This window comes from Lasiosphaeria miniovina (genome assembly GCF_030549165.1).
Source record: "Lasiosphaeria miniovina strain SMH2392-1A chromosome Unknown B0T26scaffold_1, whole genome shotgun sequence".
Taxonomy (NCBI): domain Eukaryota; kingdom Fungi; phylum Ascomycota; class Sordariomycetes; order Sordariales; family Lasiosphaeriaceae; genus Lasiosphaeria; species Lasiosphaeria miniovina.
The window spans coordinates 5,297,633-5,322,475 of NW_026848220.1; the positions used below are offsets into that span (position 1 = coordinate 5,297,633).

The 24,843-nt window shown below is 54.4% G+C and overlaps 7 protein-coding genes across 7 annotated transcripts; 4 read left to right on the forward strand and 3 right to left on the reverse strand.

The window, feature by feature from the left end:
* Nucleotides 1-619: 619 nt before the first annotated feature.
* On the forward strand, nt 620-4,449 carry B0T26DRAFT_73201 (carbamoyl-phosphate synthase L chain, ATP binding domain-containing protein). The gene is made up of 6 exons (XM_060443079.1): nt 620-675; nt 752-871; nt 930-991; nt 1,054-1,900; nt 1,969-4,166; nt 4,253-4,449. The coding sequence occupies exons 1-6, from the start codon at nt 663-665 to the stop codon at nt 4,367-4,369; spliced, it is 3,357 nt and encodes a 1,118-aa protein (XP_060303343.1). The 5' UTR covers nt 620-662; the 3' UTR covers nt 4,370-4,449.
* Nucleotides 4,450-5,507: 1,058 nt separating this feature from the next.
* Nucleotides 5,508-11,541, reverse strand: B0T26DRAFT_688643 (uncharacterized protein). The gene is made up of 4 exons (XM_060440996.1): nt 11,093-11,541; nt 10,651-11,022; nt 6,368-10,597; nt 5,508-6,314 (listed from the first exon to the last, which is right to left on the reverse strand). Exons 1-4 carry the CDS (start codon nt 11,180-11,182, stop codon nt 5,964-5,966), a joined length of 5,043 nt encoding a protein of 1,680 aa, XP_060303344.1. The 5' UTR covers nt 11,183-11,541; the 3' UTR covers nt 5,508-5,963.
* A 252-nt stretch (nt 11,542-11,793) lies between these two features.
* On the forward strand, nt 11,794-14,855 carry B0T26DRAFT_688651 (NOL1/NOP2/sun family-domain-containing protein). Its single transcript, XM_060440997.1, has 10 exons — nt 11,794-12,716; nt 12,838-12,874; nt 12,928-12,976; nt 13,070-13,139; nt 13,198-13,267; nt 13,398-13,512; nt 13,567-13,701; nt 13,765-14,030; nt 14,126-14,180; nt 14,272-14,855. Exons 1-10 carry the CDS (start codon nt 11,888-11,890, stop codon nt 14,731-14,733), a joined length of 2,088 nt encoding a protein of 695 aa, XP_060303345.1. The 5' UTR covers nt 11,794-11,887; the 3' UTR covers nt 14,734-14,855.
* A 997-nt stretch (nt 14,856-15,852) lies between these two features.
* On the forward strand, nt 15,853-16,781 carry B0T26DRAFT_670762 (uncharacterized protein; the record flags this gene model as incomplete). Its single annotated transcript, XM_060439216.1, has 2 exons — nt 15,853-16,289; nt 16,352-16,781. 2 exons carry the CDS (start codon nt 15,853-15,855, stop codon nt 16,779-16,781), a joined length of 867 nt encoding a protein of 288 aa, XP_060303346.1.
* Nucleotides 16,782-18,243: 1,462 nt separating this feature from the next.
* Nucleotides 18,244-19,083, reverse strand: B0T26DRAFT_746370 (uncharacterized protein; the record flags this gene model as incomplete). Its single annotated transcript, XM_060444683.1, has 1 exon — nt 18,244-19,083. The coding sequence occupies one exon, from the start codon at nt 19,081-19,083 to the stop codon at nt 18,244-18,246; it is 840 nt and encodes a 279-aa protein (XP_060303347.1).
* A 1,344-nt stretch (nt 19,084-20,427) lies between these two features.
* Nucleotides 20,428-21,108, reverse strand: B0T26DRAFT_670764 (uncharacterized protein; the record flags this gene model as incomplete). Its single annotated transcript, XM_060439217.1, has 3 exons — nt 20,428-20,804; nt 20,842-20,932; nt 21,001-21,108. 3 exons carry the CDS (start codon nt 21,106-21,108, stop codon nt 20,428-20,430), a joined length of 576 nt encoding a protein of 191 aa, XP_060303348.1.
* A 1,826-nt stretch (nt 21,109-22,934) lies between these two features.
* On the forward strand, nt 22,935-24,179 carry B0T26DRAFT_632816 (S-adenosyl-L-methionine-dependent methyltransferase; the record flags this gene model as incomplete). The annotated part of the gene is made up of 1 exon (XM_060436479.1): nt 22,935-24,179. The coding sequence occupies one exon, from the start codon at nt 22,935-22,937 to the stop codon at nt 24,177-24,179; it is 1,245 nt and encodes a 414-aa protein (XP_060303349.1).
* Nucleotides 24,180-24,843: the final 664 nt, after the last annotated feature.

Consider the following 24,843-nt stretch of genomic DNA (forward strand, 5'->3'; position numbering starts at 1 on the left):
TGGCCGCCGACAGCGCAGCCGACAAGTACGAGGAGGTTTTTGAGGATGGCGAGGTTCCCAAGGAGGCCCATACGGTCCACCGCATCCGCGCCAACTCGACGATTATGCAGTTGAACAAGATATTGGGTTAGTCACCTGCCTACCTCTCGCGCGTCCGCGGATAAAGCTTCTCAACAAGCTCTCTTGAAGCGCCCCAGAAGCAGCATTCGTCCAATCAACCCCCTCTGAATTCGGGACATCATGGCTAACGATATCTTGTCTACTTAAACAGTCGCCAATAGAGGAGAAATTCGTATGTAACCCCCTCCCCCTTTTCCATCTGCCCACTCAACCGGACGAGAGTCTTGTTAGTCGCGGCGATGCTGACATCAATTAGCTATTCGTGTATGTCCGCGCCCGTTGCCCCATGCGGCGAGTCTGTTTAGCATTCGGATAGCCATGTTGACTGACAATGCGCCCGCCCTATAGATCTTTAGGACAGTAAGTATCTCTCGCCCAGCACTCCTTGTCACTCTTTCATAGGCAGCTAGTTCCGAGAACTAACCCCGACCTCTAGGCCCACGAACTGTCTCTGCACACTATTGCTATCTTCAGGTGAGCTGCTCGGCCTCGTCTTCGGCCTGCGCAATTGCTGATTTAGTAGCTATGAGGATCGTCTCTCGATGCACAGGCAGAGTATGCGCGATTTTACTTTACATCCCCTGACACCGCCCGATTCCTTCCTGTCCTCCTGCTGACAGTGAGACCCCAGAGGCCGACGAAGCATACGTCATCGGAAAGCGCGGGCAGTACACGCCTGTCGGAGCCTATCTTGCCAGCGACGAGATCGTCAAGATTGCTGTTGAACATGGCGCCCAGATGATTCATCCCGGTAAGCGGAGCTTTCTTCGCGTATAGACCAAAAGAAACGCGCATTGACAATCTTACAGGATACGGATTCTTATCCGAGAATGCCGACTTCGCTCGCAAAGTCGAGAAGGCCGGGCTTATTGTAGGGCTCCCTGTCCCGAGGTTGGGGCTGCTATCACATTGCTTACCGAGTGTTTCTTCCAGTTCATCGGACCATCCCCCGAGGTCATCGACGCGCTCGGTGACAAGGTTTCGGCAAGAACACTCGCCATTGCTGCTGGTGTCCCCGTCGTCCCCGGCACGGAGGGTGCGGTCGAGAAGTTCGAAGACGTCAAGAAATTCACCGACGAGTATGGTTTCCCCATCATCATTAAGGCCGCCTATGGGGGTGGCGGTCGCGGCATGCGAGTCGTGCGCGACCAGGCCACTCTCAAGGAGTCGTTCGAGCGAGCCACGTCCGAGGCTAAGAGCGCCTTCGGTAACGGAACTGTCTTCGTCGAGCGGTTCCTGGACAAGCCCAAGCACATCGAGGTTCAGCTGCTCGGAGACAATCAGGGCAATGTCGTCCATCTGTACGAGCGTGACTGCTCAGTTCAGCGGAGACACCAAAAGGTTGTCGAGATTGCCCCAGCAAAGGACCTTCCTGTCGAGGTTCGCGACGCGATTCTGAACGATGCGGTCAAGCTAGCCAAGTCTGTCAACTATCGCAACGCTGGTACCGCAGAGTTCCTTGTCGACCAGCAAAACCGCTACTACTTCATCGAGATCAACCCCCGTATCCAGGTGGAGCACACCATCACCGAGGAGATCACGGGCATCGACATCGTCGCGGCCCAGATCCAGATTGCGGCCGGTGCTACGCTCGAGCAGCTTGGACTGACCCAGGACCGCATCTCTACCCGCGGCTTCGCCATCCAGTGCCGTATCACAACCGAGGACCCCTCCAAGAACTTCCAGCCCGACACAGGCAAGATCGAGGTGTACCGGTCCGCTGGCGGCAACGGTGTGCGCCTTGACGGCGGCAACGGATTTGCCGGCGCGGTCATCACTCGTGAGTGCACCTCCTCCACGTCATGCCCTCACCCTCGGACTAGAAGTCATGCTAACTCCGTGATCAAGCCCACTACGACTCCATGTTGGTCAAGTGTTCAGTTCATGGTTCCACCTACGAAATAGCTCGCCGGAAGATCCTCCGCGCGCTGATCGAGTTCCGCATTCGTGGCGTCAAGACCAACATTCCCTTCCTCGCCTCGCTCTTGACCCACCCTACCTTCATCGATGGAAACTGCTGGACAACTTTCATTGATGACACGCCGTCTCTGTTCGACCTTGTTGGCAGCCAGAACCGCGCCCAGAAGCTTCTGGCGTACCTTGGCGATATCGCCGTCAATGGAAGCAGCATCAAGGGTCAGGTTGGCGAGCCCAAATTCAAGGGTGACATCATCATCCCTGAGCTCTTTGACGAGAGCGGACATAAGCTCGACGTCACTTTCCCTTCCACCAAGGGCTGGAGGAACGTCATTCTCGAGCAAGGCCCGAAGGGCTTTGCCAAGGCTGTGCGCGACTACAAGGGCTGTCTGCTCATGGACACGACGTGGCGTGACGCCCACCAGTCTCTGCTTGCCACCCGCGTGCGCACAGTCGACCTGCTGAACATTGCGAAAGAGACCAGTCATGCTCTCGGCAACCTCTACGCTCTGGAATGCTGGGGGGGCGCCACTTTTGACGTGGCCATGCGCTTCCTCTACGAGGACCCCTGGGACCGGCTCCGTAAGATGCGCAAGCTGATTCCCAACATCCCCTTCCAGATGTTGCTGCGCGGCGCAAACGGTGTTGCGTACGCCTCTCTTCCCGACAATGCCATCTACCACTTTGTGGACCAGGCCAAGAAGAACGGAGTCGACATCTTCCGTGTCTTCGATGCGCTGAACGACATCAACCAGCTCGAGGTTGGCATCAAGGCCGTGCAGAAGGCTGGTGGTGTTACCGAGGGCACCGTCTGCTACAGCGGTGACATGCTGAACCCCAAGAAGAAGTACAACCTAGAGTACTACATCGACCTTGTTGACAAGCTTGTTGCGCTCGACATTGATGTCCTCGGAATCAAGGACATGGCAGGTGTTCTCAAGCCTCATGCCGCGACAATCCTGATCGGCACAATCCGCAAGAAGTACCCCGACCTTCCTATCCACGTCCACACCCACGATTCGGCCGGTACTGGAGTAGCTTCCATGGTTGCTTGCGCCATGGCTGGCGCTGATGCCGTTGATGCTGCCACCGACAGCTTGTCCGGCATGACATCTCAGCCGAGCATCAACGCCATCCTTGCTTCGCTTGATGGCACGGACAGGCAAACTGGCCTCAACCCGGCACACGTTCGTGCTCTCGACACGTACTGGTCGCAGCTCCGCCTGCTTTACTCGCCGTTCGAGGCCCACCTTGCCGGCCCAGATCCAGAAGTTTATGAGCATGAAATCCCTGGCGGCCAGCTCACAAACATGATGTTCCAGGCCTCGCAGCTTGGCCTCGGCTCCCAGTGGCTTGAGACCAAGAAGGCGTACGAGCAAGCCAACGATCTGCTTGGCGACATCGTCAAGGTTACGCCCACATCCAAGGTCGTCGGCGATCTAGCTCAGTTCATGGTCTCAAACAAGCTCTCGCCCGAAGACGTCAAGGCTCGCGCTGCCGAGCTTGACTTCCCCGGCTCGGTCCTCGAGTTCCTCGAGGGCATGATGGGCCAGCCGTATGGCGGGTTCCCGGAGCCTCTCCGCACGAATGCGCTGCGCGGCCGCCGGAAGCTTGACAAGCGCCCTGGTCTTACCCTCGAGCCCGTCGACTTTGCCGCCATCAGGAAGGAGCTTTCCCGCAAGTTCGGTGGCAGCCCGACAGAGTGCGACGTCGCCAGCTACGTCATGTATCCCAAGGTCTTTGAGGACTACAAGAAGTTCGTCGCTAAGTACGGAGACTTGTCGGTCCTGCCCACAAAGTACTTCTTGTGCAAGCCTGAGATCGGTGAGGAGTTCCACGTCGAGCTGGAGAAGGGCAAGGTGCTTATCTTGAAGCTTCTGGCCGTTGGTCCTCTCTCCGAGAACACGGGCCAGCGCGAGGTGTTCTACGAGATGAACGGCGAGGTCCGGCAGGCTACCGTCGACGACAAGCAGGCGTCGGTCGAGAACGTCAGCCGGCCTAAGGCCGATACAGGAGACTCTAGCCAAGTCGGTGCCCCGATGGCTGGTGTGCTTGTCGAGCTTCGCGTCCACGAGGGCAGCGATGTGAAGAAGGGCGACCCGCTTGCCGTACTGAGCGCCATGAAGATGGTTCGTTTAATTCCCCAATTCCCCGTTGTTCCACCGTGCAGCCACCTTGTGCTGTTGAAGAGGAAATTGCTAATGATATTCAACAGGAAATGGTTATCTCCGCTCCTCACAATGGCGTCGTCGCTTCTCTTATGGTGAGAGAGGGAGACTCAGTAGACGGCTCCGACTTGGTATGCCGCATTGTCAAGCCCGAGAAGAAGTGAACGTCAGCTATTTCCATAGCATGACCCAAGTTTTCTTTCTCGATTTACACTCCCCGTGTTTAGAGGCTTTCCAGTCCTCCACGAGGTAGTATTCCATGACAACAACGGCAAGTCAAGGACGCTGGCAAGCCCCGCTGTGTTCGATTCATGGCAGATTCTTATGTCTCTGGGTGGGTGGAACTTTTTACACGCGCACACACATTTACGTGGTTGCCTTGATGAGTGCCTTCCGCTGTCGGCGCTCTGGGAGAGATACCTGAGAAAAAGAGGGAAAAAACAGCTACACCATTTCCTTAGCCTAGGTAGATACGTCAAGAAGTATTGGCTTATAAGAATGCAAAGCAAGAATCGAGCAACTGTTTGTTAGCTTTTTATCGCGTGGGATTGGGCAGTGTGTTTTGTGAAGCTTGTGCATAACCTTTCAAGCCCTGATCAGAGTAAGAGACAGACCGGGGATCATGAGAGCAGCTCTTTACGAACTCCTATTGCGAACCCTACATGGCTAATTACTTGAGTTCTTGTCTCAAAGGTAATTATCTTGAGTGTAGGAATTACCGATTAATCAGGGTCATGCGGCTTAATCAAGCTCATGCGGCTACAGAGCTGTGATTGATTGGCCAAACATGTAAAACAGTAGGAGTCAGGTCAGCGCACGGGCCACCTACGCCCGACACGTGACCGCGGGGTATCACAAAAGCAGCCCTCTTCCTGTTCCCGTAGTTCGTGATCCTTTTAGGTAGACATAGCAGAATACAACCACCACAACCCCCCCATCCTTTCGCAGTTACTATAGTGACTTGGATGAATGACCTTGTCATTCCAACATTGAGGACTAGCAATCAATGTTACGTACGATGCACCTTAGCCAAGCTGGTAGGTTTAAGCCAAGGGAAAGCTGGGTCTGAGAGCCTCTACAATGCCTCTACAATGTATTTGACCGTCTCCTTGTATTTATAACAGGAATATTTGCCATGACTTGTTCCGCGTCGATTTTGTCTCGAATGAGGCGTGATGTTAACAGGAGAGAACAGAAGGGGACAGGAGAGGACAGGAGTTGGCGAGTTTGGGTCACATGTCTGGGCCACAGAAACCCAGACTGTAAGCGCATGTCGTTTGCCACAGCAAGTCTCTCAACGAGATACCTATCAGTAGAAGGTCGGAAAATAGATTTGGAGCTACCTAGAGCTAATCCTCAGAGGAAATGCAGAGGCTGGCTTAACAACTCATCCACATGCTCCTTTCCACGAGTTCAGTGGAACCTAGATTCTGGGCCCCAGATCATCTCCCCAAAATTATGGACACGGAAACTCGGAAAATAAGTGGTCAAGCAAGCTACTCCGACAACAGCAAGCGAATTAATACAGGTATAGTGACACACAGAAACCTCTTTGACCTGCAGCAATACCATGCAGAATCAAATCCAGCCCTCCGCGTAAAATCCGTGTTTTCATTCCCGTTAACTAAAACTACAGGGGCCAAGACTCCAAACCTTGAAGGGCTCTCCAGGAGCGGCAGGAGCCGCAATCGGATAGAACAATTCGTTTCGCAGGGGGTCAAAGAGGCAAGGGCGCTCAAATACGACTGGGGCAACCTTCTAGAAGCCATAACCAGTCGACTGCGAGGCGAAGCCATTGGTCTGCGCAAAGGGTGCGGGCGACAAGGGCGCTGCAGGCCCGGCAGTGATCATAAGCCTGCCACCGCCGAGAATGGGGGTGTTGTCCTCGACTTTCTCCTGCTCCTTCTCCTTGGCCTTGCGGGCCTCGTTGTCCGCTTTCAGGAGAGCGAGCTCTCGCGTCTGCTGGGAGAGAAGGTTGATAAAGTACGGCATCGTGAAGTCGTCCAATCTGTTGCGCCACATAAGCTCTAGGACGAGGTCGGGGCGGATCAGGTCGTAGCATGCATAGAGAATGCCGACATAGCACTCCCGGTTACCGATATCAACGAACTGCAAGCTTTTAGTTATCATGCGCGGAATGTGAGCGGAGACAGGGAACTTACATATCGGAGAAGCTCTTCTACCACCTCTGTCTTGCCAGACAAGGCCGCCGTCTCGATGGCATCCTTCCAGAGTTTGTCCTGCTTGGACAAGTTGATTGACTTCTCCCAGCGCTTGTTCTTGCGGTAGATGCCGGCAGCGATCTGTCGGAAGAAGACCAAATCGTGCTTCTCGAGGCGACCAGCAAGGTCGACGGGGTCGTAGTTGTCATAGTTCTCCACCGAGTCGCGGAGCGTCTTGTAGTCTTCCTCCTCAATGAGAAGGTCGTTGATCGCGTCGTTGACAGTGCGCTTGTTCTGCGGCTGGACGTTGAGCAGGAAGGGCTTGATGAGTGGTAGATTGTCCGACTTCTGGAACATGCGGACCACCCGGTTGACGTCGATGCGCGGCGTAAGAACTTGGAGGAGATCCGTCAGTAGCGAGGGGTGCTGCTCCAGGTAGAAGTTGATGGCCTTATAGTAGATCTCTAGGTTGGCAACCTTGACGGTGATCTCCTTGAACTGCTGGTGCTCCCAAGAGTTCTCGGGTCGCTCCATGACAGCGAGCACGGCGTTGTCGAACTCATCGTAATGGTAGTAACAGAAGACCAGCTCAGGCCACAAATTGGCTTCCTCACAGGCCCGGATCATCTTTGGCAGGTTCATTCTGCTCCAGAAGAGCTTGAGGTGCTCCATCAATCGCCCAGGGTGGTACTTGGACAGGGCAATGCCAAGCTCGGTGAACATTCCCATGTGTGCGCGCTCCAGACCAAGACCCTGGTCGAGCAAGCTGATCAGCTCGTCAAAGTAGCCGTTGCGCTCGTACTGCTTAACCAGAGCCTGAAGTTGCTCTGCGTCAACGATCAGGTTGAGACCGCAAATTTGGGCAAGGCGGAATTCCTTCCTCTCGACGCAAGCCTCGTGAACTTCCTTCCAGACCTTGATATTGTTGGCCTTACGGGCGCAGTCCACAGCTGCCTGGTGGTCGGCAAGGTGGACCAGTGTCGTAGCAAGCTTGGCCCAGTTGGAAATGTTGGTATAGAAGATCTTGGCTGCCTCAAAGAAGCCCTCAGAGTAAGCCTTGTCTCCCGACTCCTCGATGTTGGCCACGTTGGTTGCTCGCAAGAAATCTTCAAGCTCGGCGAGAAGATCAAGGCGCGCATAGCAGAAGGCAAGAGCTGTGTCGATGGTGGGCTCGCGCAGCGTCTTGCGAGCCATGCGAAGATATTTGATGAGCTCTTCATTTTTGCCTGCGGCCACCGCGATCTCAATGACTTCTTCATAATTCTTCGGGTCCTCGGCCTTGATGTAGGAGTCGATAGAGTCGCTCACACGCAGTCCATCAAGCTGGGCCTTGGCGACCTTGCTCCAAACCTGAGGAAGATCAACCTCTTCAGCATAAGCTTGAGCACGGTCGATGCTAACAACGTGCTCCACGAGGACGTTGACGGCAGCTTCCTTGTTGTCAATCTTCTTGAATACCTCAAAAGCCTCCTCATACAGGCCGACCTCAATGCACACATTGGAGATTTCGTCGGCAGCGAAGTTGCTAAGACGGTGGATATAATCCATGACACGAGCCTTATCAGCCTTGGCGGCGGTGAATATGAGCAGATTCTGGAGATTCTGGTTGTCGCTGAAAGGTGTGGGTTCCAACACAATCTTCTCAAGGAGCTCGATGAGCTCGGCAGGGAGATCGGCGTTCAGGAAACAGTTGACCGCCTCCGAAACATTGGCTGGATCTGTGGACTCGGGCACAGCAGTCGAAATGACTTGGTCAACTACAGACCGGCGATGAAGATTGTTCTCGCTGAGGACAAACATCCAGAGTTCTCGGTCCGCCCGCTCAAGAAGATATCTCGCTTGGGCCTTGTACATTGCGTTTTCGTTGGTGATGTTGACCAGTTCGAGGTCGTTCTGGCCCTTGCGATAGGCGATATAAGCGAGGTTGGGATCCCGCTTCTCGCAGTACTTTCCGACAGTGAGCGTGTCGTACTGGTCATTCTCCTTCAAGAACTTCTCGGGATTGTTGTTCGAGTCAATATAGATTTTAGCCAGAGCATTGTAAACCGCTTGCTGTTGGTTTCCGGCAGCAAGAGTTGCCTCGAGGAAGGGGAGGAGCAGCTTCAAGCGATTGCGAGTCTCAACCTCTTGGACAAGCTCGTCAATCTTGATTGCGGCTGGATTGACTGTCGAGAGGAGGTTCTTGATGACGGTCTCATCGCAATCGACATCGAGCAATCCACCGATGACGCCGGGGGTTCTCAGGGGGTTAACCTGTTGCACATATATCTCGATTGACTTGAACTGCTGGTTCTGGTAGAGGTAGAGCACTAGATCGTGGACAAAACCGAACCGGTCGCACACAACCATCAGGGGAAGCAACTCGGTGAGCTTCGCTTCCTTGAGGAAGTTTTTGACCTTCTCTGGATTGTAGACGTTGTTGTCACGGCAGATACGTTCAACCTCGCGGATCTGTCCCATCTTGGTTGCTGCCTCGACGTACTTGTAGACGACCTCGGGGTCCTCAGTTACGTTCACAATACTTCCAAGGAAGTAAAATAGACCTTCGGCCGTCTTGTACTTCTCAAACAAGTCAATCAAACGCTGAGGCCCAAGGAGCTCGGCGTACTTGGTAGCCACCTGGACGACGGACTGGAGGTTTTGGCGGATGTTCTGCTTCATCATGGCATCGAGGCAGTCAACCGACTGCTCAACGGACAGACGGCCAAAGAACTCAATCAACCAGTCGGGATTGAAGTTGGGTGTTCCGGCAATATTGACAACTACTCGCTTCACGGCTGCGGGGTCCTCGTAGAGCTCCAGGGCCTTCTGCAAGAGTCCGGCCTGCTCGCACAAACTCGCAATGCGGGCCTTATTGAAGTACGAGAACATCTCGTTCCCTAGGATGGCATCTGCAACCTGAGGCGCATTGATGAGGTTCATCTCCAACAGCCGAGTCTGGAGGCGGCCCTGCTCGGGCTTGTTGTCCTTGAGCGCATCGAGTAGGAAGGCGGTCGCTTGTTGGACCATGCCCTGGGACTGGAAGATATCCACAACCCGCTCGAGGTCAACTAGAGACCCGCCCTCGGTGTTGGCTAGTGCTGTCGCAAATTCAGCGCCCTTCTCCGGGTTGAGACGGACGATGTGCTGAAGAAGTTGAATGAAGTCGGGCTTGTAGCTGGTTTCGGCGCAGTATGGGAGAATTTTATCAAACTGGCCTGTCTCGGCAAACCCAGCAACCACTTTATGCGGCACGTTTGCCTTGAGGTAAATGGCCAGGGCCATGGGCAGGTCGTGCGGTCGCACCATATCTCCAAGCTGCTCTGAGCACTCAAGCTTGTTCTCGCCAAGCCATTTTTGCAGCAGCTGCTTGCGATTCTGAGCAAGCACCGGCTGGGCAAGCTCGACCGATTCGTGCTGATTCAGGGTTCCCTTATCGAGCAGGAGACCAAAATATTGGAGAATATGCGACATCTGGCCTGGCTGCTGGGGAAGACGCTTGAATCGCTCGATGGTCTGTGGTGTCCGCAGGAAACCCCGGGGCGAGTTAGCGGCGACCTTTGCAGCCTCTTGATAACTGCCAGTGCTGAAGAGCTGCTCAAACCGCTGCTGGTAGAGGTTGTCGGCACCTGGGAGACCTGCGCGCGAGGCCAACTTTATCGCCAGCTCGTTTCCGTGGCTCTCGAGAACATAGGGGACGATGGTGTTGTCATCGGCACTAACGAAGAGCACCTGACCCTTGCGATTGATGCCGACAACGCCACTCGAATCCTTGTCCCCACACGCCGTAAAGATGGTCTCGCTCGAAATCCGGTTCATGAAAATGCATGTTCCGGTCTCGAGGTCGTACAGGTGGATGAAGCCATACTTGGTGATGAGGTAGATGATCCCGTACTTTTGAGAGACCTGCAGGGCGACAGGGAAATCGTTGGCAGCCTCGGGAGGGAAGAAGACGTCAACAGCCTTCTTCGTGAAGACAGGATTCGTCTCGGCATGATCAACCTCGACGATGTGCAGCTTTGCGCCGGCAGCCGAGCGGACCGCGAAGGTGAAAAGCTTGGTGTCTTCGGGGGCGCCGTCTAACCGGATCGTGCCAAAGGCGGCCGCGTGGCCTTCGATTGCCTGGCTGATACCGCGGTCTCTCGAGTATAATTGCATCGCTCCAACGACGCGGCCTTGGTGCTGGGAGATGCCTACTACTACCATCCACTTCCCATCGGCGCTAGTCCGGTAGTTGATTATCTGGTTGGCCTACGAAGCTGTCAGACACGTCACACACTTGCGCCAAGCATTTGAGAACATACCTGAATGTTTGCGTTGCGATCAAAGACCTTGACCGGCGCGGCTTGGGTAGGCTCGAAGACATCCCAGTGGTAGATGGAGCTCTCCGTGACCAATCCCAGAGTGGTTTCGCTGATCCACTTCCAGAATGACACGTCCTCGCTCATTGTCGTCGACTTCAACTTTTGCTTCTGCTCGAGATCGAAGATTTGTAGGGTCCGCAATTGAGCTTTGAGGGCGATAACTTGACGCGTCCAATGCATTATGGCACTGTCGGCCTTGATGGGCCGGCGGATCACATTGTTGCCATTCTTGAGGTCGATGATGAGAACCTCGGCAGGGGCGGCTTCATCCTTCTTGTCTCGAATGCAGATGTAGGAATCTGACTCTAGGGTCTGTCACACGGTTATATCGGGTTAGCAGAGCGATCGGCGGAAGGCAGGTTTGGAAAGGAGGCAGACGCACGCAAGAGTTGAAAGTGATGGCAGGCTGGTTGACGCCCAGGCTGCTGAGCTGGAGCAGCTCCTGGAACTTGATGGGCAATATATTCGCCATGATGATCCTGATGCGCTGGACTGCGCGCGATCAACGAAGGGTAGCAGCCAACTTGTCAAAAGTTGCTGGAGGGTGGGTGGAGGCAGAAGCTCCAAACGTGACGTGCAAGAGTGGAAATTGGACTGAAATCGGGGGCGCAAAGGAAGGGTCGGGTATTAGTAGAACCGGCAGCCGCAAGAGCCGCTCAATTAGAAAGAAGTTCCCGAAGAGAGCACCGCGGTTTCCTCTGTGCGATGAATGTGAGGAAAGCTCGTTGCAGAAATGCAGATGGAAAGAGAGTTTGGGGACGCAGTAATGTTGTTTGCAGGAGCTTGCTTGCGTGAGGTGCTTGCTGCGGGTTTACTTTTTTTTGAGTGATGTGTTAAGACTGGCGGGTGTCATCTCGGGCGCGCGACGCTTGATCCTTTCCTTCGCATTCATTCTTGCTAGGCGCAGGGGGCAGCGTCAGCTGCGCTAGCAGGGGCTACGAATTCGGCAACGTATTGAGGGCGTGCACTTTGAACTTTGGGGACCCGTGCCACATGGCTGCCACTGTTTGGCAACTGGCCGCCTCGAGCGCGCTTCTTATCGATAAGGCCGAGAGTGGGAAAAAGATCCCCAAGCCAAAAAAAGTAGTTGCGAAATATCCTGCGGGTAGGCAGTCTAGTCGGCCACACCGAACATTTCCCAGACCAAAAGCGGCCAGCCACCTACCTTGCTATCAAAATGGGTGTCGGCCGTCGCATGCAAAAACAGGGTCCTCCCGAACCTCTGTCGGAAGCACATTATGCCAACCTGAAGCGGAAAAAGGGCATTCCCGTCGAAGACGCTCCGGCTGAATTTCCGTCGAGCAAGAAGCCGAGGCGGGGGAGCCAGGCGGCGATCAAGGCGAACAAGGCCAGAGCCGAGGCGTCAAAACCGACCTCCAAGCAAGCCAAAGGCGCAAATCGGGAACCGATTGCCCTGAAAGATGGCAAGAAGACGGCGGGCTCAAAGTCTAAGAAGGCGCCGGCGCCTGCGCCCGGGTCCGGCTCAGACGTGGAGATGGACGACGAGTTTGGCGCATCTGACCTAGATCAAGCAATTGGAAGCGGAGATGAGATGGACGTTGCAAAAGCCGGAGATAAATTCTTCGCCTCAGATGACTCGGTGTACGACTCGGACCAGGATGCGGCAAAGAAGGAAACATTTTTCTTCTCTGACGACGAGGACGAGGACGACGAAGACCGAGAAGAGAAGCTGACGGCCGCCAATATCGAAGGCCTCTCGAAGAAACTCGACGACAAGCTCGCAGAAGAGGCAGCAGACAACGAGGCCGAACTGCGCGACGGCGCCCTTCAGACCAACATTGACGGCGACAAGCCCAATGTCCTAGGTGATGACGACGACGACGAGCTTTCGTCCAAGACCAAAAATCTGCTAGCGCCAGACCTACAGATGCTGCGGATCAGGATAACGGAAGCAATCCGGGTGCTTGAAGACTTCTCGAATCTCGCGGAGGAGGGTCAGAGTCGGGCCGAGTACACCAGCCAGTTACTGAACGACGTCTGCGCCTGTGCGTCTTTGAAACCCCAATTCTCTTCATTATCTTCTGGCTGGACCGGAAGCGACGGCAGTCGAATTTCCGCCATCTTGGCTCGATATTTTTGAGAAGGTGCTGACTCTGGGACTCACAGACTACGGCTACAATGAGTTCTTGGCAGAGAAGCTTATGTGTGTTTTGACCCCTGCGATCACTGCCTTTCTTTTTTGCTGACTCTGGGCAGGAATCTATTCCCAGTAAGGGAGGCGTTTGCATTCTTTGAAGCCAACGAGGTACGTACTATAACCCGAAGGAACGAGGGGCACACCCTCCCAAGAGTCCTGCCGTAGATTTTGCTTTTGCATCAGCAGCTAACCCCGAGCCAGAGCGCCCGTCCAGTCGTCATTCGAACGAACACGCTGAGGACACATCGTCGTGATCTTGCGCAATCTCTCAGTGAATATTCCTTCTGCGTCTTCGTCACAGTGGCGGCAAGCTAATGCGTCTCTTCAAGTCAACCGTGGTGTCACGTTGGAGCCAGTTGGCAAGTGGTCAAAAGTTGGTCTCCAAGTCTTCGATTCCAAGTATGTATTACCTTAACGGCCATCGCGTATGATCACAATACTCGATTCACTTTGTCTGAGACTCGACCCGGAAATCCCCCTTCCCCTTATTTCATCCCGTGTACGCGAGAGATTCTAACGTAATTTCCAGTGTACCGTTGGGAGCGACGCCCGAGTATCTAGCGGGCCATTACATTTTGCAAGCGGCTTCGTCTTTCTTGCCCGTCATGGCATTGTGCCCCCAGGAGAATGAGCGTGTTCTTGATGTAATTACCCCTTCCCGCAGTTTGTGCTTCGATGCTGACAATGGCCGTGAAAAGATGGCAGCTGCTCCCGGAGGCAAGACAACGCACATGGCCGCTCTGATGAAGAACACCGGTGTTATCTTTGCCAACGATCCGAGCAAATCTCGTTCCAAGGGTCTAATAGGCAACATTCACCGACTCGGCGCAAGGGTAAGAAGCCCCCAGATATCATTTCTTCTCTATACGGATTATAGAATTGACACGCTGTCACAGAATACGATTGTTTGCAACCACGATGCGCGGGAATTTCCCAGGGTAATGGGAGGGTTTGACAGAGTTCTTCTTGATGCTCCGTGCTCAGGAACCGGAGTTATCGCCAAAGACCCCTCTGTCAAGACCAACAGGGACGAGAAGGATTTCCAAGTGCTACCGCATACGCAGAAGCAGCTGCTTTTGGCGGCCATCGACTCTGTAAACCACGCCAGTAAGACTGGCGGCTATCTTGTCTACTCGACATGTAGTGTGGCAGTCGAGGAGAAGTAAGTTTGACTTCCATTTCTGCGCTTTTCGGCGTTCCCCGTTTTGTTTTTGGATTGCCTGGCCTGGCAAGAATATTCTCTTACTCTTTTGGTAGTGAGCAAGTTGTCGCGTACGCACTCAGCAGGCGGCCCAATGTCAAGCTCGTCGAGGTATGTAGGATCCAAAAAGAGCAAACCCAGAAACCACCCCAATCAAGGCACTCGGATTGCTTGGAAGAAGATGCTAACTCGATACCTCTAGACTGGCCTTCCTTTTGGCAAGGAAGGATTCACTAGCTTTATGGGCAAAGAATTCCCCCCCAGTCTTAAAATGACCCGCAGGTTTTACCCCCACCTGTACAATGTCGACGGATTCTTCGTTGCCAAGTTCCAAAAGACGGGCCCTACGCCCCCTAATGCTGTCATGGCCAGCAAGGACAAGAACAACAACGCCAAGCCCCGCAGCTCTACTGCCACTGACGAGAACAGCGTCGTGGATAAGACGCCCATCACTGAAGAGGGAGACAACGACGAGGATGGGTTTGCCGAGTTTGATGATGAGGAGGATAAGGATTACATGGTTCGCGCCAAGCGCAATGCCATGCGGAGGAGAGGACTGGATCCCAAGGCTCTAAACAAAAAGGCGCCTACAAATGGGAAGGAGTCCGAGAAAAAGGCGAAGGCAGTAGAGGAAAAGGGGAAGGAAGCAGAGAAAAAGGTGTAGGGACAGATGAGCAATTCTGATCTAGGTATCCGGCCATAATAGATGTAGATTGGTGTAAAATCTTCACGTCATCTGCCTATTGCACTTACGCTTGCTTGAAATGATGGGAACACAATACTTGACGTTTGAGGTGACCATGCAATTGCTCTGGTGTGTAAAGAGAACTTGACGATGTTATCGTCTAAGGCTCTGTAGGATACCTTGTGTCGCAATTTTCAGCATTGATGTATCCACCAGCAACCAGCAGACACTCTGATACAACAGGCTGGTAGGCCCCGGATTTATTGACAATTTCAATCAGGGGCGGCAAAGAATTCTCGGGTTTCCTTCAAGCCTTGGCCAGTGTCTTACGACGTGCGCGATTGCCGACCACGGAATCCGCCGCACAAACGACTCGGTTTTACAGTTTTGCTCCTTAACCTACGCCTTGCCGCATCCTAAGGGCGACATAGCAAGCGACAAATACAACAAGAAAAGCATTACGGGAATGAAAAAGGTGCATCAATTAGTTAAACTAGCAGCAGGCAAGCAAAGCGGTGAGGGTTTGTACGTGCAATCATTGCGGTCCATCCCATTGAGGAAAAAGGGAAGCACCGCACCCAAGATTGTTCGCTGGTAGTTTTTCTCCATTCTGTTCGAAAAACTTTCGATCGGGTCGTGGGCCCAGCTCAAGGTGCAAGCACCAAGGGGACCTCACCATCGAAAAACAAAGAGTTCCGAGAATGTGGTTTATTGCGTTGTTCATGATAAAGGAAAAAGAGAAAGAGAAACAGAAGGGGCGGACGCTTGCGGCATGCTTTATCCCCAACGGGCGGGATCAAATTTTTCGGGGCGCCACAGTGTGGCTCCACTTTGGCAATAATTTAGCGTGTGTGTGTGTGGCGCTTTGTGTTTCGTCCAGATCCGATGACGCCGGACGTGGGGTACAAAGCCACAGTTCTTTCTGCCACTTCCATGCTTAGGTTAGTCCGAGTCGGCACGTGGGGCCAAGCTAGCAAGAAAGCAACTACAGGAGTCAATCGCCGAAGAGATAAGTAGCGCTTTTGCCCATTGAAGGCCCCATACGGAATACCCTCCGACGCTTTTCTAAGTGGACGTGTCGCTGCGAGAGCCCCAAACATGAACGTTACGCAAACACTCCCGAGATTCCTGCTGCCGCGGCTGAGCTGGACTGGCCCGCGGTCCCCGGCGACAGCAGCCACAGCAGCCACAGCAGCCGCCAGCTTAAGCTTACCCCGGACGACAAGCGCCTTCTTCCCACCGGCATCTGCGGACCAGCGAGGCGGGTGGCAGGCTGCGGGACGACCGCTACACACAAGCGCACGATGCGGCGGCCCTGACCCTAGCCGGCGCTCCGACGACAGCCGGCAGGCCCGCAGCTTGGGCGCCCTCGCCCGCAGCCCTCCCCTCCGGCGCGCGTTCCACGGTTCCGCGGCGCAACGGCGAGACCACCACTTCGACACGCTCAAGTTCGTCCAGCGCCTGGAAGAGGATGGGTTCACAGAAGAGCAGTCGGTGGCTATGATGAAGGTGCTCAACGACGTGATCGAGGAGAGGTAGGCTGCTCTACCTCCTTTCCTTGTTCGTCCTCAAACTGACCGACTGTTGCCCGCTTCAGCATCCAAAACCTGACCCGGACCATGGTGCTGCGCGAGGACGCGGCCAAGGCGACATACACGCAAAAGGTGGACTTCGCCAAGCTGCGCAGCGAGCTGCTGTCGGCTGACAGCACCGAGGGCAACACGACGCGGGCGGCGCACGAGCGGCTGACCAACGAGATCGCCAAGCTCAACACGAAGCTGCGCGACGAGATCGGCCGCACCCAGGCCAGCGTCCGCCTCGACCTCAACCTCGAAAAGGGCCGCATCCGCGAGGAGGCCGTCTCGCAAGAGCTCAAGATCAAGGAGACCGAGACAAAGATCGAGCAGGAGGTCGCCGCCCTACGCCAGCAGCTCGAGCAGGTCAAGTTCCAGACCCTGCAGTGGCTCATGGGCGTCTGCACCGGCTTTGCCGCTCTGCTGCTGGGTTTCTGGCGCCTGCTAATGTGACGAGGCGGGCGTGTTTATATTTTGCCTTTTTTTTGGGCCAGTTCTAGCGTAGTTGAGCCATGCACAGCGAATTTCATTTGTTACGAATACTAGGTCTTCGGGCCAGCCCACTGCCCAACCCGGCCAGGTTACAGGTTTCGTGTAAAGTCTGCTTTGTGCACACTCGATCTCTCAAACCAAGAGTTTCGGATTTCTACCAGCGTGATCCCTAGTCGTCTCTGCGGTTGTCACACATGCATATATTCGTATGGGTGGTGTCTCGGGAGTATGTATTTATAGTTGCCACGGTCATCCACTCCACACAAGGAGAAGATTCAAGGAGGAGGGGGAAGCAACCAACTACCTAGGTACACACGTGGCTCTCAAGCAACAAACACAGCAACACAGCGAGAGTAGCGCGTCATCCCCTCGATAGTCTTTGATGTCTTTACAACAAGAGCACAAAGACTGAATCTCAGGCTGCCTTTCTTTATGTATCTGTTCTTGTCAGACGAGCAAGCACCGCGATGGTAAACGCGCGCGGCTCTCCGTCAAGGCAGCTGAATTCTTCCTGTAGGGATTGGGAATGAGAGTCCCGTATACCACACCAAATTACATCACAAGTCACGCCAGCAAAGCAAGACAATCTCAAGTAGAGTCATCCTGCTCCCAACCAATTTGCAATATATATTTGTTTCTTGCAAAGAAGAGAGAAAGAAACCACACATGGTATAGACACGGGTAAAATCCCTGAAAACTGGTCATAACTGTAGACAAAGTCCCCATCTCGCTTTCATGACCGCCAGCCGCCACCAGAAAAACACAATGCTTCCCTGATGAGACGGGGCCTGTTTATGTGTGGTAAATAAAAAGCGTAGCCACCAGAAAGGAAACTCCCAAAGTAGCGCTCAGTGGGTATCAACTGCAGACAGCCAGCTAGAAAATGTCGTGCTTGTCTCGAATGTCTGCCCGGCCCGCCCCGGTCAAACGAATACCTTCGTCTCTATCTGTACCAGTGACACGGGAGAGACAAGACATAATATCTGAAGGGGAGCTGGAGAAGTAAAGAAGGGGGGGGGGGGCGCGAGATGGGGGGGCGTTAATATTTTTTTCATGCCCTGCCCACGAAGCGGGCAAAAAAATGTCGGAAAAGATGAAGAAATAAAAATGGCATGTGCTTGCGACGGTATTTTCCCCCAAGCAATGCATCCGTCTAATCATGACTTTTGTGTGCCCGGAAAAAAGAATGCGCATGCCACATGAGTAGAAGTGAAAAAGTTGGAAGAAGAGAAAATCCAAATGCTACCACCACCCGTTATTACTGCTCAACCTCTTTCACATAAAGCCGTAACGTCGCCATCCCACGGCATCACCTCCGAGACTCCAGTGCGAAGACGCGGAGAGATGCCCAAGACATTAGGCGTCTGTGGTAAGAGGTTAAACGAGTGTCCTAAGAGGGCTTGAGGGGAAGAAAGAGGCTCACCTATTCGGCGCTGGCGGCATCCAGAATGCTGCGGGCAGCATTGTAGATGGCGTGGAGGTCGCGCTGGGCCATGGCGCAGGCGCCGCCTGGGGCGTTGCACGAGGCCATGGCCTCGGCCTCGCGCTTCCAGCAGGGCTGGCCCTTGAAGGTGTTGCACCAGGGGTCGGCCTCGCGCTTGACGCGGGCCTGGGGGTCGAAGGGGGTGTGGCGGGGGTCGTGGGCAGCGGAGCTCTCGATGGCGCTGACGACGGCCTCGGCCGCGCGCTTGGCCTTGAAGCACGACTGCCCGTCCGACAGGCAGCGCGCCTTGACCTCGGCCGGGTACTCGGGGTCCGACGGCGCGCGCTTGGCCTTCCAGCACGGCTGCCCCTTGAACGTGTCGCACCAGGGCTCGGCCTCGCGCTTGGCCTTCCAGCACGGCTGTCCCTTGAAGGTGTTGCACCACGGGCCGGGCTCGGCCTCGCGCTTGGCCTTCCAGCACGGCTGGCCCTTGAAGGTGTTGCACCACGGATCGGCCTCGGGCTCGCGCTTGGTCTTGTCGTCAAGCTCGAAGCGCTTGTCGAGTGCGAGCGACTCGTAGTAGGCCTTGGCGTCCTCGAGGCTGGTGGCGATGATCACGCCCAGCTCGTCAGTCTGGCGCTTGGCCATGTTGGCAACGTCGGACTCGTCGCGCGCGAACTTGGTGTCGGACTGGATGGCGTCGGCGAAAGCCTCGGCGGCGCGCTTGACGGTCCAGCATGCCTGGCCGGGGGTGGAGCACCACCGCTTGTCCTCCTGGACAGCGGCCGCGTCGACCGCGGCCGCAATGGTAAAGAGGGTGCCGGGAATAGAGAACTTCATGGTGACGAAGGCTCGAAAAGGATTGTTGGTGAGTTGGTTGGTTGGTCTTGTTGTCTGGACCTGTGGGGTCTCTTGGTGTTTGATGGAAGGAAGGTAAAGTTGGTATGACCCAAAGTTTGGCCTGAGTTGTTGTGTTCTTGGGTAGAGAGGGAAAAGGGTGGAACAAAACGAGCGATGGCATCCGCGGGGGATGGAGCCCTTTTATAGACGAGTGAAGAGTGCCCAGAGCCCTCACCATGGAGTCTATTGTCCTGCGAGATGAATTGGTTGCCCAAGTAGTCTAGGCGCCGCGGCATCTGAAAGGGCGTCTAGGTCACGCTGGCAAAGCGTAGGACGAAGTCCCTGCTGACTTGAAAGAACCATATTGTCGACAGGGGTCGAGGCTCGAGGACGGGTCAATGGAACCGTAACTATTCAGACCCCGAATCGAAAACCGGCGTCTTTCATGCGCGCAGAGGTCCCTATTTCCCCTGGACAAAGCGTCTGAGGAGGGTTGATAGGGGTTGGTCAGTAGGTCCATGGCCCAGATCCGCCCAGAAGGGCCCGAGGGCCACAGGGGCAGTCTGGACGAATCTGGGCAGGACCCCGGCCGCCTCAATAGAACATGGCCGCTGTCTTTCTCCGTTTTCAGGGGCGCTGTTGTTGAAAAGTGGGGCCGTGTGTGTTCTATTGATTTGTTTATTCAGACCCCCTTTTAGAAAGGCGTTTCATGATCAAAGGAGCACTCGAACCACCTTGAATTTCAATTGGACAGCCCGCAGACGGGAAAAGTGGAGTAACAATAGAGCACAGGAGAAGACCGGATGAAAAGTTGCGGCCGCTTTTGGTGGCAGGGTCCCTACAACCCGAAGCGTTTGGGGGAGAGAAATTAGGCGGGAAAGCACTTGCCGTGCTGCTGTGCTTTCGTGAGTGTGACTCGGGGGAGGAGCAGGTGGTGGCCCCTGCCGTCAATTTTCGAGCCGACCGAGGAAGGAAGTAACCACATCGTATGCTTGAACAAATATCCCTCAAAAAGTATTATCGAGTCTTGTGTTTTTCAAGGTTTACCTCGGCTATTATTCTCTCGCACAATCTCATCTCTTTTAATCTATACAGTAGACTTGGATGAAGGGAAACGGGTGTTCACAGTCTACCATCACAGTTTGTTGTTCTCAAAAACTCAATGTTCAGGTGGAATACTTTTTTATTTTTATTTTTATTCATTACAGTATATATCCGCGGTGACTGAATCCAAAAAAGGTTGTCTTTTTATCAAGTCATATAGTCAGGCGTTGCCAAGCCAGTTTCTCTACTTGCCCAGTTCCGGGTAATTAACTTCTGACGCCCTATGCGAGAAAAGACAGGCTAGTAGAAGGACTTGTACAGTCGGCTTGACGCATTTCTAGTATCGCCGTTCTCATCGTCGTATCCTGAAGCTCCTTCCGAGCCTTGTTCCTGCTCCTCCTCTCCGTATGGAGGTGCATTGAGAAACTCGTCCAGGTTGTCCAGGGTTATTATGGCGCTCCGTCTAGGTCTAGACCTAGCGCGTTGTCCGCCGCCACGTCTCTTATCGTTCTGAGTTTCATCAGTCATCTCAGCCTCAGGTGCTTTCGCCTGTGACGCCACCGGACTTCTCGCAGGCTCGCTTCTTTTGCTCGAATCCGTAGCGAGCAGCTGGTATCCCGTGTTCCTCCTCTTGACTGGTGACCCCATCAGCGCCTCCGGCACAAGAAACTCATCATCTGGGCAGGGGTGGTTAGAGGGACGGGATCTGCCCACCTCCCACAGTACAACTTCCGGCGCTGTCGCCGTTGCGGGATGGAGGACCCTCCCAGAGGGATGGTTTCCGGCCGATGAGACTGCGGTTGTGCTGCGATTCCGAGGCCGCATTGAACTTTCCGTCCCCCGAACAGAGGCGAGTCGTGTCACGCTTCTCACGCTGAACTGCGGCTGCTTCTCACTGGAAAACGCCTCGGAAAGCGCCTCGGCCATCCTACGACGAAAGCTTCGCTTGGAGTAGCCGCTGTTTTCACTGGGGGCAGCCATGCTTACTGTTTCTTGGTCGCTAAGAACAATCCCTGGTTATCCCTGGTCTTGTAACTTGGGTTAGATGGCGACTGAGGCGAGGCATTCAGTTAGTCTCGTGTCTGTCATTTGTTGACATTTGCGGGAACGTCTTTATAACCACGGCCTTGTCTCTTCTATTCATTGCTACATAGCTCATCTAGCTTCTGTTAGGATAGCAGCCTGGTTCGAGAACAATTCCATTCATTTGTTCAGTTCAATCAGAGATCGTGGTATGTCTTGAGGTGTTACCATTTCTGCCTTTGTTTGCCCCTTTGTTCAATTGTTGTCTCTTAACGTGAGCACAGCTCTGTTTCCAGGTAGGGCTGAAATCAAAATTATGTCGCTACTCTACAGGACACAGACTGTTTCTGCCACGAGTTTCTGTGAATGAGGCTGGAATCTGTTTTAGCTACATTCCAGCCCCCTGTTTTTATGTATTGCAACCCGTTCTCTACCTTACCTCCGGCCGGACACCGACGGACCCACGAGCTACCCCTACCTTAGTGCCAAGCCTTTTTAACTGCTACCGTTTGTGTCGACGTGACTGCAGGTCTCCCTTACCCATTTCTTAGTAAAATAACGTCATTCATAGGCACTACGGTTTCTTACTAAGGGCTTCCCACAATTATCCCAAGGGCCACCTCCCATCCCAAGTTCCCTTGCTCGGAGTTATTGCCGTCAGCGCCGTTCCGCGCACTATTCGAGAACCGAGTCACGCTAACCCAGCAAGCAGCCAAGTGCATCGAAGCTGATTATAATAGAATTGGGTTGGCAGCGGTCCGATCCGGCGATTCCGGGAAGTAGAAAAAAAGCCTTTTTTCTTTCCTTTAATTCCACATTAATATAAGGAACCATCCCTGCCTTCCGGTTCTGGCAGCCCCGGATCCTCTCTGACCAGTGACCGCCAAAATTCACACTAGCGGCTCTCTCATGTCCTTCTTCCTGCCTGCGCAAAGCGAATTTGAGCGAGGATCAGTAGCCCTTATTCCCGGCCGGTCGCGGTTTCCTCCTGCAAGTGCAGGCGCAAGCATTTCTCCGTATTAATTATAGGCTAAAATTATCATTCAAGCCCAACGAAGCGGCAACGGTCCGCAGACAAGCTGGAACTGGAACGCACACTGCTAAAAATGAGTCATGGTGACTAGGCCGGCATGCCATTCCTTCCTCCTACTATTGCCGTCAGACCATCGGCTCGTGACAAGGAGGCTTTTTTTTCCCGATCTGCCGCCGCCATTTCCATCCGGACCTTCCGGATCGGCTCTGGGGGTGACCCTATTCGGGATTCCTACCTCAGGGCTCAGGCTATCGCTGCACGGCCATGCTGTCCCATTTGTTATGACCTCTTGTGACCTGGTCACTGGTAAGGTACTCCGTAGTCGGTGTTGTTACTGGTGCTTCCCATTGAGGGCAGACAGGCCACTCTATCCCAGCCAGTCCGCCTTTTGCGCTGACAAATGTTGGGATTGGGTCAGCGGGTTGTGTGTTTTTGGTGCCGCCCTCGACGGATTTCTTTATCTCGAGCCCGGCCGGCGCCACAAACAAACACGCAGGTTCCGTGCCATGCTCACCTTACACGCGCCCACACGCAGTCATCCACCACCCTTTTTTGTGCTACACTACACTACCTTACTTAGCTGCTGCCGCATGCGATCATTTAGCTAAACTGCCAAACAATAATAGTCACGTTATAGTGATCCGTTTCCAGTCCTGCCCTGATCATTTTCTTCTCCCTGCCAAACTCTAATTAATCATTCGCAACAAGAAAAAAAGTCTCGGGCAGCCAGCTATCCATGTCTGCGGCAATCATGGTGCGTCCTACACAAGAACCAGTAGCATTTGAACAGCAACAGCAGCAGCAGCAGCAGCAGCAGCAGCAGCAGACGCCGCAGCGGACATCAGAGGCGTCCGATAGCGACGGTGTCGTCGACGAGAAGCACAATGCACTGCTACCGCCCACCGCAGCAGCAACCCAGAAGAAGAGGAAAAATGGCGGGGGACTGGATCTCGACCAGGCCGACAAGGCGTCGCTGTCGAACCGGCTCAAAACGTTCCGCAAGTCGTTCAAATACCTGTACAATTTGACGCCGCAGCAGGTCGACGACTTCATGGCTTCGTACGTAATCTACAACCTGGACTGGGCCGACGAGGCCCAGATGGTGGCCGAGCTGGGCCCAAACTACCGCGAGAAGGTCGGCGAGTGCCTCAAGTCCTACTACAGCATCATGAACCACCTGTGCGCGCTGGGCGACGTCGAGAAGATGTACATTCCGCCCTTCATGGACAAGAACGCCTCCGTCATCGAGAATCAGCTGCTGTACGAGAAGGCCATTGCCCGCGAGATTGGCCTCGACACGCTCGGCCTCCGCGTGCTCGACATTGGCTGCGGTCGCGGCCGCGTCGCCGCTCACATGGCCACGGCGACGGGTGCTCTGGTCACGGGTCTCAACATCGACCCCAACCAGGTTGCGCAGGCGCGCGAGTTCAGCGTCGAGCGCAGCCTGCGCAACGAGTTCATAGTGCGCGACTTTAACGACCTGCCACTGCCCTTTGCGGACGCCTCATTCGACGCCTTCTACCAGATCCAGGCGCTGTCGCTGTGCAAGGACCTAGGCGGGCTGTTTCGCGAGATCCACCGTGTCGTGCGCCCCGGTGCCAAGATCTCGCTGCTCGACTGGGCAAGTCTGCCCGCCTACGACGCGAGCAACCCCGAGCACGTGGCGCTGATGCGGCGCGTCAAGCCGCTCATCGGGGCCGTCGGCACGCCGACGCCGCGCAGCCTCGAGAAGGCGCTTGAAGACGCCGGCTTCGTTGTGTTGCGATCTGAGAACGCCAGCCAAGGCGACCTGCAGACGCCCCTCATCGAGCGCGTCGACGTCTATTTCCGCGCCATGCGCCAGATCATCCTCGGCCTCGTCAAGCTGCGCTGTCTGCCCGCGCACTTCAAGACGCTGATAAATCGCCTGTGTCTTGATGGCGAGGCGTTCGTCAAGATGGACACGATGCGGCTGATCACGACGAGCTACTGGATTGTGGCCGAGAAGCCGCAATGAGCATGTTCTTAATGTTTGCGCTTTGGTTTGCTCTGAGGGAAGCAGGGAGCATGGTCGGAGGGCAGAGGCGCGGTGTCACCCTCTTTTCTTGCTCTCCCTTTTCTCTTCCCCCGCATCTCGGCCTTTTCATGCATGTAACCGGCCCGGCTCGTATGAATTCTAGATGGCAGCATTTTCGGAGCATGCTTTTTTCTTTTAATACAAAATAATTCGTTTGCCGTTTGATTCGCTGCCTACGGTGTGTACCGGCGATTTGTAGTTGCTTTTGTTTGTGGTGTGACAGGCCATAGCACAACAGGCTGTGTAAGCCAAGCGACGGAAAGGGGCTGATATTCAGGGGTCGGGAAAGGGTAGGTTGACGTCTAATAGATAAGTCAGCAGTATTGTCCGACGTCGTACAGCTGCTTGGCTGATAACTACACTCCCCGTCTATCTGCCAAGGTAAATATTGCCGAGAGAATGTGGCATCGGGCGGGACTCCGCCAAAAGGTGTCTCGCTATTTCCGGCGCTGGTCTTCCAATTCAATAACAAACAGAGGGTGTTTCATGTCCTCTGGATCAAAGCTAGGAGAGTAAGGACATCTCACTAATTTAAGATAATGGATGAATGAGTGAGACGTTGTGTGAGTAGAACGGCTTGATGAAGTGCATGATTTTCGACTCT

Bases quoted from the DNA above. Each gene is read 5' to 3' on its own strand.
- B0T26DRAFT_688643 (XM_060440996.1), bottom strand. From the start codon at position 11,182: ATGGCGAATATATTGCCCATCAAGTTCCAGGAGCTGCTCCAGCTCAGC. The intron at 11,023-11,092 runs GTGCGTCTGCCT...ACCGTGTGACAG, and splicing joins CCATCACTTTCAACTCTTGC to ACCCTAGAGTCAGATTCCTA. The intron at 6,315-6,367 runs GTAAGTTCCCTG...AAAAGCTTGCAG, and splicing joins TAGAAGAGCTTCTCCGATAT to TTCGTTGATATCGGTAACCG.
- B0T26DRAFT_73201 (XM_060443079.1), top strand. The intron at 1,901-1,968 runs GTGAGTGCACCT...TCCGTGATCAAG, and splicing joins TGCCGGCGCGGTCATCACTC to CCCACTACGACTCCATGTTG. The intron at 4,167-4,252 runs GTTCGTTTAATT...GATATTCAACAG, and splicing joins TACTGAGCGCCATGAAGATG to GAAATGGTTATCTCCGCTCC.
- B0T26DRAFT_688651 (XM_060440997.1), top strand. From the start codon at position 11,888: ATGGGTGTCGGCCGTCGCATGCAAAAACAGGGTCCTCCCGAACCTCTG. The intron at 13,140-13,197 runs GTGAATATTCCT...CGTCTCTTCAAG, and splicing joins TGATCTTGCGCAATCTCTCA to TCAACCGTGGTGTCACGTTG. The intron at 13,513-13,566 runs GTAATTACCCCT...GGCCGTGAAAAG, and splicing joins AGAATGAGCGTGTTCTTGAT to ATGGCAGCTGCTCCCGGAGG.